Below are 12,611 nucleotides of genomic sequence, written 5' to 3'. Positions count from 1 at the left end.
TTTTAGATGCTCACCTGGTAGAGGTTATCGACTGCCAACAAGTGCCTTGGTGAACCTTTCTCATGGGAGTCGCTCTGAAACTGGAAATCAGAAGTTGACAGCCATCGTAAAACCACAACCAGCTGTACATCAACATAGCTCAAGTTCATCAGTTTCCTCTGGGCATTTGGGAGGCCTCAACCATTCCCCTCAATCACTTTTTGTTCCTACTCAAGTAAGACTCTCAGTCTTTAACTTCTCCTCTACCCCTTTTACAAATCACAAATCACAGCAGACTTTGTAAATGTAAACCTAATTTAACTTAGTTTCCCTCTTTTATTTAAAAAGTTTTGGTTCAGGTCAATTCCAAATTTAAGATAATAGGCTAATAAAGAATGCTATTGCTAGCATTCTACCTCTGCTATAAAATAACAGTTGTATTAAAGGAAAAAGTGTATTTAAATAAGGAACTTAAGAATGTCCATGTTTTCTCTGTAAATGTTTACATTTCAAGTTAACATTTAATTTTTTTCTTATATAATCCTATGCTATTTGCTATAAATAACATAAATTTGAAAGATAAAGGGCAAGGATTATATCACGTTTATCAAAAGCAATTTTCAAGTTTCTACCATACAATTTATGGGTGATTTCCTTTATTTCCTCTTTCTGGGGACAAAAATTGAGTTGTCTTGTGTGAGACACTTTATTTAATTCCATGACCCCAAATCTCATGCTTATTAAGTACGTTTTTTAACCCAAATAGTACCTGTTTATTATAAACCAATTGGAAAACACAGATAAGTAGATGATAACAAAGGAAACACAAGCAAAAGTCCTCTCAAATCTCATAGGTAACCACTGTCAAAATTTGGTGCCTATTTTTCCAGAGTTTTGATCTTAATAGTTGATATTTAAATTTATTAGATTATTTTGTGTAAGGTGAAGATTTTAAAAATAAAATCTTTAGGTGTCAATTTGAGTGACAGAATGTATTTTAATACATTAGAAGACAAAAAACCTATTGGTGGGATATTGATTCAGTATAATCTTTTATAGTGTTTGTTATGCTTTAAATATTTTTCAACAAATAAAACCATTCAAAACTAATTGCATATAAAGAACACCAGTTTCACTCTCATAGAATACTTTTGTGATTACTATGCTGAGCTTTAGAAAAAAAGGAACTAAGATATTTCACATAATGAAAGTTAGTTTAGGGGTGGACGTGGTAGCTCACATCTGTAACCCCAACACCCTGGGAGGCTAAGGCAGGAGGACTGCTTGAGGCAGTAGTTCAACACCAGCCTGGGCAACACAGCAAAACATGGCAACCCATCCCTAGAATTAAAAAAAAATAGTTGGGCATGATGGTACACGCTTGTAGTCCTAGCTCCACAGGAGGCTGAGGATTGAGCCCAGGAATTCGAGGTTACAATCACCTATGACCCCACCACAGCTCCCCAGCTTGGGCGACATGAGCAAGACCCCACATGAGTAAGACCCCGAGTCAAAAAAAAAAAGGTTTAATATCCTGTCTACCACTGAATAACATTAATAGATGAATTATTTGATTTTTAATATGTATTTTTATTTCTTCCTATTTCATTTTCTCAAGAAATTGTTTGTACTTTGCTAGGTACCTACTAAAGATGATGATGAATTCTGCAACATTTGGCAGTCCTTACAGGGATCTGGAAAGATGCAACACTTTCAGCCAACTATACAAGAGAAGGTTAGTATTCCTTGTTTTGATGGACAATTAATTTAAAGAAAATATATTTTTATATTTTTCTTTTAAGACTACAATGATTATTTTTCTGTGACATCTCATAAAATAGAAAATGACAATTTTGATCATGAATTTTCTTTTTTTTTTTTTAATAATTTCAACTTTATTTGTTTTAGGTTCAGGAGATACATGTACAGGTTTGTTACCTGAATATACTGTGTGACACTGAGGTTTAGGGTACAAATGATCCTGTCACCCAGGCAGTGAGCATAGTACCCAATAGGTGGTTTTTCAGCCCTTCCCCCCTCCTCCCTATCTTCCCTCATCTGTAGTAACCCCCAGTGTCTGTTATTCCCATCTTTATGACCATGTGTCCCCAATGCTTAGCTCCCACTTATAAGTGAGAACCATATAGTATTTGGTTTTCTGTTCCTATATTCATTCACTTAGCATGATGGCCTTCAGTTCCACCCATGTTGCTGCAAAGGATGTTATTTCATTCTTTTTTATGACTGCATAGTATTCCATAGTATGTATTCTGTGGTGTATATATACCACATTTTTAAAAATCTGGCCGGGCACTGTGGCTCACACCTGTAATCCCAGCACCTTGAGAGGCTGGGGTGGGTAGATCACTGGAGGTCAGGAGTTCGAGACCAGCCTGGCCAATATGGTGAAACCCCATCTGTACTGAAAATACAAAAATTAGCCAGCTACTCGTGATGGTGAGGCAGAAGAGTTGCTTGAACTTGGGAGGCCAGAGGTTGCAGTGAGCCAAGATCGCCCCATTTCACTCCAGCCTGGGCGACAGAGTAAGACTCAGTCTCTAAATCAATCAGTTAATCAATCAGTCTTATCCACCATTGATAAGCACTTAGATTGAGTCCATGTCTTTGCTATTGTGAATAGCAAATGCAACTAATATATGTGGGTATGTGTCTTTTTGGAAGAACGGTTTATTTTCCCTGGGGTATATACCCAACAATGGGATTGCTGGGTCGAATGGTAGTTCTGTTTTAAGTTCTTTGAGAAATCTCCAAACTACTTTCTACAGTGGCTGAACTAATTTACATTCCCACCAGGAGTTTATAAGCATTCCCTTTTTTCTACAGCCTCACCAGCATCCGTTATTTTTTGACAGCCATTCTGACCGGTGTGAGATGGTATCGTCTTGTGGTTTTGATTTGCATTTCTCTGATAATTAGTGATGTTGAACATTTTTTTCATATGTTTCTTGTCCACTGATATGTCTTATTTTACAAAGCATCTATTCATGTTTTTTCCCCATTTTTTAAAAATTAATTTTTTAATTAAAATATAAATTTTCTTAAGATTTTGCTAATCTTCTCTGTACCATTCCAATTTTAGTATGTGTGCTGCTGAAGCAAGCATCTTGTGCCCATTTTTAAATGGCATTATTTGTTTTTTGCTTGTTGAATTAAGTTCCTTATAGATTCTTGATATTAGACCTTTGTCAGATGCACAGTTTGCGAATATTTTCTCCCATTCTGTAGTTGTGTTTACTCTGTTGATAATTTTTTTAGCGAGCAGAAACTCTTTAGTTTAATTAGGTCCCACTTGTAAATTTTTGTTTTTGTTGTGATTGCTTTTGAGGACTTAGTCATACATTCTTTTTCAAGGCTGATACTCCAAGTGGTATTTCCTGGATTTTCTTCTAGGATTCTTACAGTTTGAGGTCTTATATTTTAAGTCTTTAATCCATCTTGAGTTAATTTTTGTATATGCTGAAAGGTAGGGGTCCAGTTTCATTCTTCTGCATATGGCTAGCCAGCTATCCAGCATCATGTATAGGGAGTCCTCACCCCATTGCTTGTTTTGTTGACTTTGTCAAAAATCAGGTGGTTGTAAGTATGCCATTTTATTTCTGGGTTCTCTATTCTGTTCCATTGGTCTTTGTGTCTGTTTTTGTACCAGGACCATGCTACTTTTGTTACATGGCAGATACATGGTAATATAAACTTACAGTATAACGTGAAGTCAGGTAATGTGATGTCTCCAACATTGTTCTTTTTGTTTAAAATTGCCTTGGCTATTGGGCTTTTTTCTGGTTCCATGTAATCATGAATTTTCATAATTATTTTCAGACCTTAGTTTCTGGACCAATGAGTCGAGAGTATAGATAATTTTTGTTTTAAATCAGCTTTAGGTTTTTTTTAGCTATTTACAAAGTCATAGCAACTATATTTTAAATTCAACAAAGGCCGTTATTGCATTTAACAACTTACTTTTTCCACTTGAATGTGTCACTTTATGCTGGTAGTTGGTTATCTTAAATATGAATGAACAAATATGCATTCCTTGGTGGAGATTAAGAAGAGAGAAAAAGTGCTGCTAAAAGATTAGAGACTCAGACAAAGAAAGGAAGAGGAAAGGAATAAATTCCTACTACATGTTTTGCTAGTTACCTATCTTCTCAGCTTAGATCAAAAAGGAATGTTTGGCGAGGCGTGGTGGCTCATGCCTGTAATCCCAGCACTTTGGGAAGCCAAGGCCGGAGGATTACTTGAGGTCAGGAGTTCAAGACCAGCCTGGCCAACATGGTGAAACCCCATCTCTACTAACAATACAAAAAATCAATCAGGTGCTGTGGTGGCACACACGTGTAGTCCCAGCTACTCAGAAGGCTGAGGCAGGAGGATCACTTGAACCCAGGAGGTGGAAGTTGCAGTGAGTCAAGATTGTGCCACTGCTCTCCAGCCTGGATGACAGAGCAAGACTCCATCTCAAAAAATAAAAAAAGGAATGTTCAAGTTTATAAACCGGTAGCCTGTACCTTCAGACCCTCATTTATTCTAATGGCCTGCAGTAATGGTGGCATTATCAGAGATAAAAGAGAAAATTACAAAGGGAATATAAACATAAATGGTAAAATAAATATAAATAATAAAATAAACATAAAAAATTAGTGTATATGTCATAACTTAAAGAATAAAGAAAAAAATTAAGGTGACAAGATACGTAGTTCTCCTCAGCCAATATGCTATTATAAGCTTTCTTTAGATTATCCATAAATTATTTTGTTTTAAACTATTTGAATCACAAAACCTGATTTCCTGATTCTGAGTCCAGTACTGTACTTACTGCACCACACTGCTTCAGGGTGTAAACTGGGTTCAAACCCAAGAGATACTTTGCCCAATTATGCCTTGGGGCCAAAACAGATGACAGGGTCTTTAAGAAAGATTAATCAGGCAGCAGTATGTAAGAAGGACTATATGTGAAAAAGATAGGAAACAAGAATCATAGTTAGAAGGTTAATTTAGGCCAAGGATGATGATCTAAAGTCCAGTTGCAGGAACTGAGAAGGAGTAGAATGATAGAATGATTTATAATATCATTGTAAAAATAATGTTAGAAAGCAAAAATTTTTGACTCTAAGCATTTTAGATTATATGCCTGAGGAATGGTGGTGTTAGAAATAAGGGTAAGAGAAGTGACTTTAGGTGAGGCCGATTCTGGGACCTTTTTTTTTTTTTTTTAACTTAAAAAAAATGTTCTTCTTCTCTCATGCTGCCTTGTCTAAGATGGGACACCTTGAGGTTGAGGTGATGGTGGAGTATCCAGCTGTAATATCTGTCCTAGAAAGTTGCAGATACTGGATTAAATCTTGACTGAGGTTCAAATCAGAGATATAGATTAGTAATACTTAGCAGAGAGGTTACAGTCAAAGTCATTAGTCAAGCAGTAAGGCAAAAAATGAAAAGAAAACTGTTGTTGGATTTGGAGGAACATTCCTCAGTAAAAGATTAAGAGAGCGGGAGTTAATTAAAAAGTTGAACAAATAGATAAAGGCAAGAATTGCTTCCTTTTAGAACAAAACTTGAAAAAATTGTCTATACTGGCGCCTCTCTCCCCCCTTCTCTTTTAAACCCACCCTAATCGGTCTTTCATTCCCATCACTTTATGGAAACTGCCCTTTCAAGGTTCCCAATGACCTTCGTGTGCAAAAACCATGTGATCAAGTCTCAGTTTCCATCTGAATTGACCCATCAGCAGCATTTCATACAGTTGATCACTCAGTTCTCCTTGTCATCCATTCTTCACTTGTCATTGGAATACCACCCTTCCCTGTTTTTCTTCCTGTCTCATTGGCTGTTGTTTCTCAGTCTTCTTTGTCAGTTTCACCTAATCTCTCGGGCTCTTTAAAGATGGAATCCTCTAGGGCTAAATTATTGGACTTCTTCTGTATCTATACCCATTTCCATAGATAGATAGATAGATACATAGATAGATACACAGATAGATAATTATAGACAGATAGATAGATGATAGAGAAAAAAATAGATTTAGATAAGATAGCTATAGATACACACACAAACATATATACCTACAAAAATACGTACATCATGTCTCCCAAACTTCTCTTTCCAGCTTGGAAGTCCTCCATGATATTTAGACTCAATGTTCAACCCTTCATCTCCACTCAAATGTCCAACTCTGTGTCTCCACTTGGGTACTTAATATACATCTCAAATTACCATGTCCAAAATTGAACTCTTGTTCTTCTCTCACAAACTTACGTTACCTAGTGTCATTTCCATCTCAGTTAATAGCCACTCCCTCCTTTCACTCAGACCTTAAGAGTCACATCCTTTACTCCTTCCTTTCTCTTTTACCCTCATATTCAATTCATTATCATATGTAAATCTCTTTCAAATATGTCTAGAATTGGACCATTTCTCACAGGCTCCTACTACCCTACTCCAAATTCATACCAACTCTCACCTTGATGGTTACAGTAGTCTAGTAATCTGCTTCCATCCTGGCTCCTCTACAGTCTATTCTCAAGACAGCAGGCAGAGTGATGCTATTAAAATATGTCAGAGATCATGTCCTTCTGCTGCTCAAAACCCTCCACTGATTCCCCATTTCACTGAGTAAAAGCCATTATTTTTATATAATGGCCTGGAATGTCCCATACAATATTGATGTGTCACCTCTCTAATCACATTTTCTATAACTCACCTTTTTGCTACAGCCATAATGGTCTTCTTTCTCTTCCTTGAGTATGCCAGGGATGGTCCCCACAACAGGGCCTTTGAGTTTGTCTGGAATACTCTCTCTCCTCAGAGAGAGGCTTATTTCCCTAGGCTTCTGTGTCCTCATGTATACAATGAAGTTCACTTAGATGACCTCTAAGGTCTTTTCCAGCCACAAAATAGTATTGCTGTAGTACTCTGGAATATATACAGCTCCAGGGTTGGAATCCTGCCACAACTCCTCAAACTGTCTAAGGCCTTCTGTAATCTAACCCCACCTAATTATATGATGTATGTCCAACCATTTGGACATAATAGTCTGTTCTAGTTAGACTGGTCTCTTTACTTTCCCTTTCCCACAGATGATTCCCATTTGGAGTTATGTGTTCTTTTTGTTCCTTCCACTTAGAATGCCCATTTTTTCTCTCACTACAAATAACCCCCTAGGTCTCAGTCAAAATCTCCTATTTCCTTGAGAATCACTTGATATTATATTTTCTCATTATCTCCTACATGCAACCCCTCTTACTTGGTGCTATTTCATTGTTTATTTCAGCTGAACACTCTCATGTTTTATCTCTTAAATGTCCTAAGAATTATGAGATCCCAAGTATAACGCATATGCATTAATAAGCAGCCTAACCTGATGAACAAATTCAAGAGAATTCACTGTGATAAAAAATATTCAAGCTTTCATTGGCAAAACATGGCAATGTGTACAAATACCTTTATATAGATATCAAACAGAACACCCTAAAGAACTATACCCAAATATTTGCTTACTAATTAAACATATGGCTTACCTTTTCTCTGAAGTAGTACTGTGAACATGGATTTTGGAGTTAGAGCTCCAACATAATATAAATAATAATATTATATTATTTACTATTTATTTTACTATTTAGTTAGTAGCATTACTATAATGATATTAAAATAATGGGTACACAGTTCATTTACCATACCTGGCACATAGAAGACACTCAGACAATACTTGTTCTATCCTGATGTTCTAATTCTTCTCCTTAGAGTCAAAATCACCCATAATGTACTGCTGTAGTCCAAAGCCCCACCAGCCATTGTGCCATGATGATAGAAATCTCATGCCATTTTGAGTCTTAATAACTGAAAAGCTGGCCGGGGGCAGTGGCTCACACCTGTAATCCCAGCACTTTTGAAGGCCAACGCAGGTAGGTCACTGGAGCCCAGGAGTTCGAGACCAACCTGGGCAACATGGCAAAATCCCATCTCTACAAAACAATACAAAAATTAGCCAGGCATAGTGGCACATACCCATAGCCCCAGCTATTCGGGAGACTGAGGCAGGAGGATCACTTGAGCCCAGGAGTAGAAGGTTGCAGTGAGCCAAGATGACCCCACTGCACTGCAGCCTCAGTGACAGAGCAAACACCCTGTCTCAAAAACAAAAAACAAAACTGAAGAGCCTTGGGCTGGGCACAGTGGCTCATGCCTGTAATCCCAGCACTTTGGGAGGCCAAGGCAGGAGGAACACTTAAGCCCAGGAGTTCGACACCAGCCTGGGCAACATAATAAGATCCCTGTCTCTACAAAAAAATAAAAAATAGGTTTTTAAAAAACTGAAGAGTCTTGAGTGTTTCTGTCCATGTGATCTCATTAGGTCTTCCTTGGTACTCCCATGCATATCACAACTATTTTGGAGCATGCCCACTACCAGTTAGGACATGTTGTGTCTTTGTACCCAGTGTCCATTTGTCTGTGCTGAGAAGAAAGTAAATAGGACCTATCAAAAGCAAAACGGTGAAATAATTCATTTGTATTGACCTTCTCTAGCCTCCACTTCTGCTTCTTCTTGTTGCTTCGACTGTGGGAAATTGTCTGTCTCTTTTTGCATTCAGGTTTTCTCTCCCTATCCAAAAATGAAAGGATCTGTTAGAATCTTCATATGAAATTTATGCCATTTTGCTAATTCTGTCTATTTATGAACTGTCTCAATTACTGTAACTTTATCATCAGTCTGGCTATTTAATATTGAAGGCTTCCAACATTTAAAAACCTTGACAATATAAATATTAATAAAAATCAGGTATTGGGATTGTTATTAATCCCAATAAAACATGGGATTAATAAAAATTAACATGGAAGGGAATGTAAGTGTGCTAACATCCTCAGTTTTCATAATATAGAGCCAGAAATGATAAATTTTTTAAAACTTTTTAATGGAAAAGTTTAACCATAATGACGTCAAGTAAATAGAATGAATGAACCCACCAGTACTCATTCCCTACCGTGCTCTAGTCCAGTACTATTTCTTCTATAACCCCTACTCATTTCCCACCTCCACCTACCCAAGGGATGGGACTATTTTGAAGCAAATCTACGGGGATCTTTAGAGACTGATATTTCTCTAAAGGTGAAGAAACATTTACCTAAAGTTTAGTATTTTGTTTGGTTTCTGCATTTGTTAACATCGAGCAAAATTAGATTTAATTCTTTTATTGAAAGGAGGATTTTTGACTGGGTGCAGTGGCTCATGCCTGTAATCCAAGGACTTTGGGAGGCCGAGGTGGGAGAATTGCTTAAGGCCAGGAGTTTAAGACCACCGTGACCAACATGGTGAAACCCCGTCTCTACTGAAAATACAAAAACTAGCCAGGCACGATGGTACTCACCTGTAGTCCCAGCTACTCAGAAGGCTGAGTCATGAGAGTCACATGAACCCGGGAGGCAGAGGTTGCAGTGAGCCGAGATTGTGCCACTGCACTTCCAGCCTTGGTAACAGAGCAAGAATCTGTCTCAAAAAAAAAAAAAAAAAAAAAAGTAGCATTTTTATAAAATGATTGTTTTCTTTATATCTTGCCAACTAATGCATAGAAAAAATATCTAGAGTGATGATCATTATGTTAATGAGTCTGGTGGTAGAGTTCAAGTGGCTTTAAAAGTCTCTATACTTTTCTGTATTACTTGTTTTTTTCTAAGGAACTATATAATTTTTATAAAAATGTATTTATTAAAAGTTGAAGATAATAAGTAGTTATAATGTTAAGATTTTGTTTAATTTATAAGAATTTTAATTTTCAGGGTGCAGTTCTACCTCAAGAAATAAGCCAAGTAAATCAACATCATAAATCTGGCTTTAATGACAACAGTGTTAAATATCAGCAAAGAAAACATGACCCTCACAGAAAATGTAAGTTTTAAATTAGAAAGGTGTACTTGTGTGTGCTGCTTCTTTTTTAAAAAAATAAACAATTTTATTGATATAATTCACATACCATAAATTCATTATTTTAAAGTATACAATAAGTGGTTTTTTGTATTTTCACAAAATTGTATAACCAACACCACCATCTAAATTTAGAACATTTTTTGTCACCTGAAAAAGAAACACCATACCTATTAGCAGTCACTCGTCCAGGCCTTGGCAACCCATAGTTTACTTTCTGCCTCTATGGACATGCCTATTCTAGACACTTCATATAAATGGAATCAGAAAATATATGAACTTTTATGACTGGCTTCTTTCACTTGTGTATTTTCAAGATTTATCTATGTTGTAGCATGTTCAGTCGGCCCTTTGTACCTGTGGGTTCCACATCCATGGATTCAACCAACTGAGGATCAAAAATATTCAGAAAAGGCAGGGCACGGTGGCTCATGCCTGTAATCCCAGCACTTTGGGAGGCCAAGGCAGGCAGATCACTTGAGCCCAGGAGTTCAAGAGCAGCCTGGGCAACATGGCAAAACCCTATCTCTACCAAAAATACAAAAATTAGCCAGGTGTGGTGGCATGCACCTGTAGTCCCTGCTATTCAGGAGGCTGAGGTAGAAGGATTGCTTGAGCCTGGGGGGCGGAGGTTGCAGTGAGCTAAGATCAGCCACTACACTCCAGCCTGGGTGACAGAGTGAGACCCCTTCTCAAAAAAAAAAAAAAAGAGGATGATTGTGTCTGCTCTCAACATGTGCACACTTTTTAATCTTATTATTCCCCTAAACAATACAGTATGACAACTATTTACACAGCATTTACATTGTATCAAGCATTATAAGTAATCTAGGGATTATTTAATATATAAAGAGTATGTTTGTAGATTATATGCAAATACTACACTATTTTCTATAAGGGACTTGAACATATGTGGATTTTGATAGCCACAGGAGGTCTTGGAAGCAATCTTCCACAGATATGGAGGGACAACTGTATCAGTACTTCATCCTTTCTTATGGCTGAATAATATTCCATTGTATGAATGCTACATTTTATCGGTTCATCCATTTGTAGACATGGAGGTTGTTTCCACATTGGGGCTATAGTGAATAATGCTGCTATGAATATCTGTGGAAAAGTTTTTGTGTGAACATATGTTTTCAGTTCTCTTGGGTATATGCATATGAGTGAAATTACTGAGTCATATAGTGGTAACTCTTAAGTTCAGCTTTTTGTATAACTGCCGAACTGTTTGGATATTACCATTTTACCTTTGCACCAGTGATGTGTGAAGGTCCAATTTCTCCACATCCTTCACAACATTTGTTATTGTCCCTCTCTTTGACAATAGTCATCCTACTAGGTGTGAGGTGGAATGTTCTTGTGATTTTCATTTGTAATTTATTAATGACTAATAATGTTGAGCATCTTTTCATGTGCTCAACATGCTCAATTACTGACTGTATATCATCTTTAGAGAAATGTCAGTTCAAATCCTTGGTTCATTTTTTAATTGGATTTTTTAATCTTTTTTCTTGGTTTGTAAGAGTTCTTTATACATGCTAGATATTACATGCTTCTTGGATATGTGATTTGCAAATATTTTCTCCCATTCTGTGGGTTTTCTTTTAACTTTCTTTATACTCTATTGAAACACGAAAGTTTTAAATTTTGATGAAGTCCAATTTGTGTATTTTTTCTGCTTTGTCTTTGGTTGCTTGTACCTTAGGTGTACATCTAAGAAACCATTCCCTAATCCAAAGTCACAAAGAGTTACAGTGTGTTTTCTTCTAAGAATTGTATAGTTTTAGCTCTTAGATTTAGGTCTCTTTCCATTTTGAGTAAAAGTTTATACATGGTATGATGTAGGAGTTCATATTCATTCTTCTGCATGTGGATATCCATTTATCCAAACATTGTTTGTTAAAAACACTACTCTTTCCCCATTGAATTTTCTTGACACCCCATTGAATAGTCTTGGCACCCTTGTCAAAAATTATTTGACTATAGAGCCAGGCATGCATCTGTAGTACCAGCTGCCCAGGAGTCTGAGGCAGGAGGATTGCTTGAACCCAGGAGTTTGAGTCCAGCCCGGGAAACATATTAAGACACCATCTCATTTTTAAGAAGTAATTTACTGTAGATGTATGGGTTCATTTCTGGACTCTCAATTCCATTCCACTAATGTATATGCCCGTCCTTATGTGAAATACACAGTCTTGATTACTGTAGCTTTGTTGTAAGTTTTGAAATCAGGAAGTTTGAGCCCTCTTTGTTTTTCTTTTTCAGGATTGTTTTCTCTATTCTGGGCCTCTTGCATTTCCATATGAATTTTATGATCATCTTGCCTATTTCTGCAAAAATGGCAGCTGGAATTTTCATAGGGATTGCATTGAATCTGTAGGTTACTTTGGGTAGTATTGTCATCTTAACAGTATTAAGTTTTCCTGTCCATGAACACAAGATGTCTTTCCATTTATTTCGGTCTTTAATTTCTTTCCATGATGTCTTGTAGTTTTCAGTTATGCAAGTCTTACACTTTTTTGTTAAATTTATTCCTAAATATTTTACTCTTTTTCATGCTTTTTTCAATGGAACTGGGTTTTTAATTTTATTTTTTGATTGTTCATTTCTGTTATAGATATAAAACTGATTTTTGTATATTGCCTTAACTGTTTATTAGCCCTAATTTTTTGTGGCTTCTGCAAATAGAGAT

The 12,611-nt window shown here is 36.6% G+C and overlaps 1 protein-coding gene across 4 annotated transcripts in view; it reads left to right on the top strand.

Annotated features, from left to right (window-relative positions):
- Positions 1-12,611, top strand: part of XRN1 (5'-3' exoribonuclease 1) — a 142,109-nt gene that overhangs the window by 91,561 nt on the left and 37,937 nt on the right. For all 4 annotated transcript variants that reach the window (XM_055383151.2, XM_019024246.4, XM_019024247.4 and 1 more), the window contains exons 31-33: positions 7-214; positions 1,619-1,714; positions 9,769-9,877. In XM_055383151.2, coding sequence (XP_055239126.1) covers positions 7-214; positions 1,619-1,714; positions 9,769-9,877 — 413 coding nt within the window. The remainder of the gene's footprint in view (positions 1-6; positions 215-1,618; positions 1,715-9,768; positions 9,878-12,611) is intronic.

This window comes from Gorilla gorilla, chromosome 2 (assembly GCF_029281585.2).
Source record: "Gorilla gorilla gorilla isolate KB3781 chromosome 2, NHGRI_mGorGor1-v2.1_pri, whole genome shotgun sequence".
In the NCBI taxonomy this organism is placed as follows: domain Eukaryota; kingdom Metazoa; phylum Chordata; class Mammalia; order Primates; family Hominidae; genus Gorilla; species Gorilla gorilla.
This window is presented reverse-complemented; position numbering and strand designations above follow the sequence as displayed.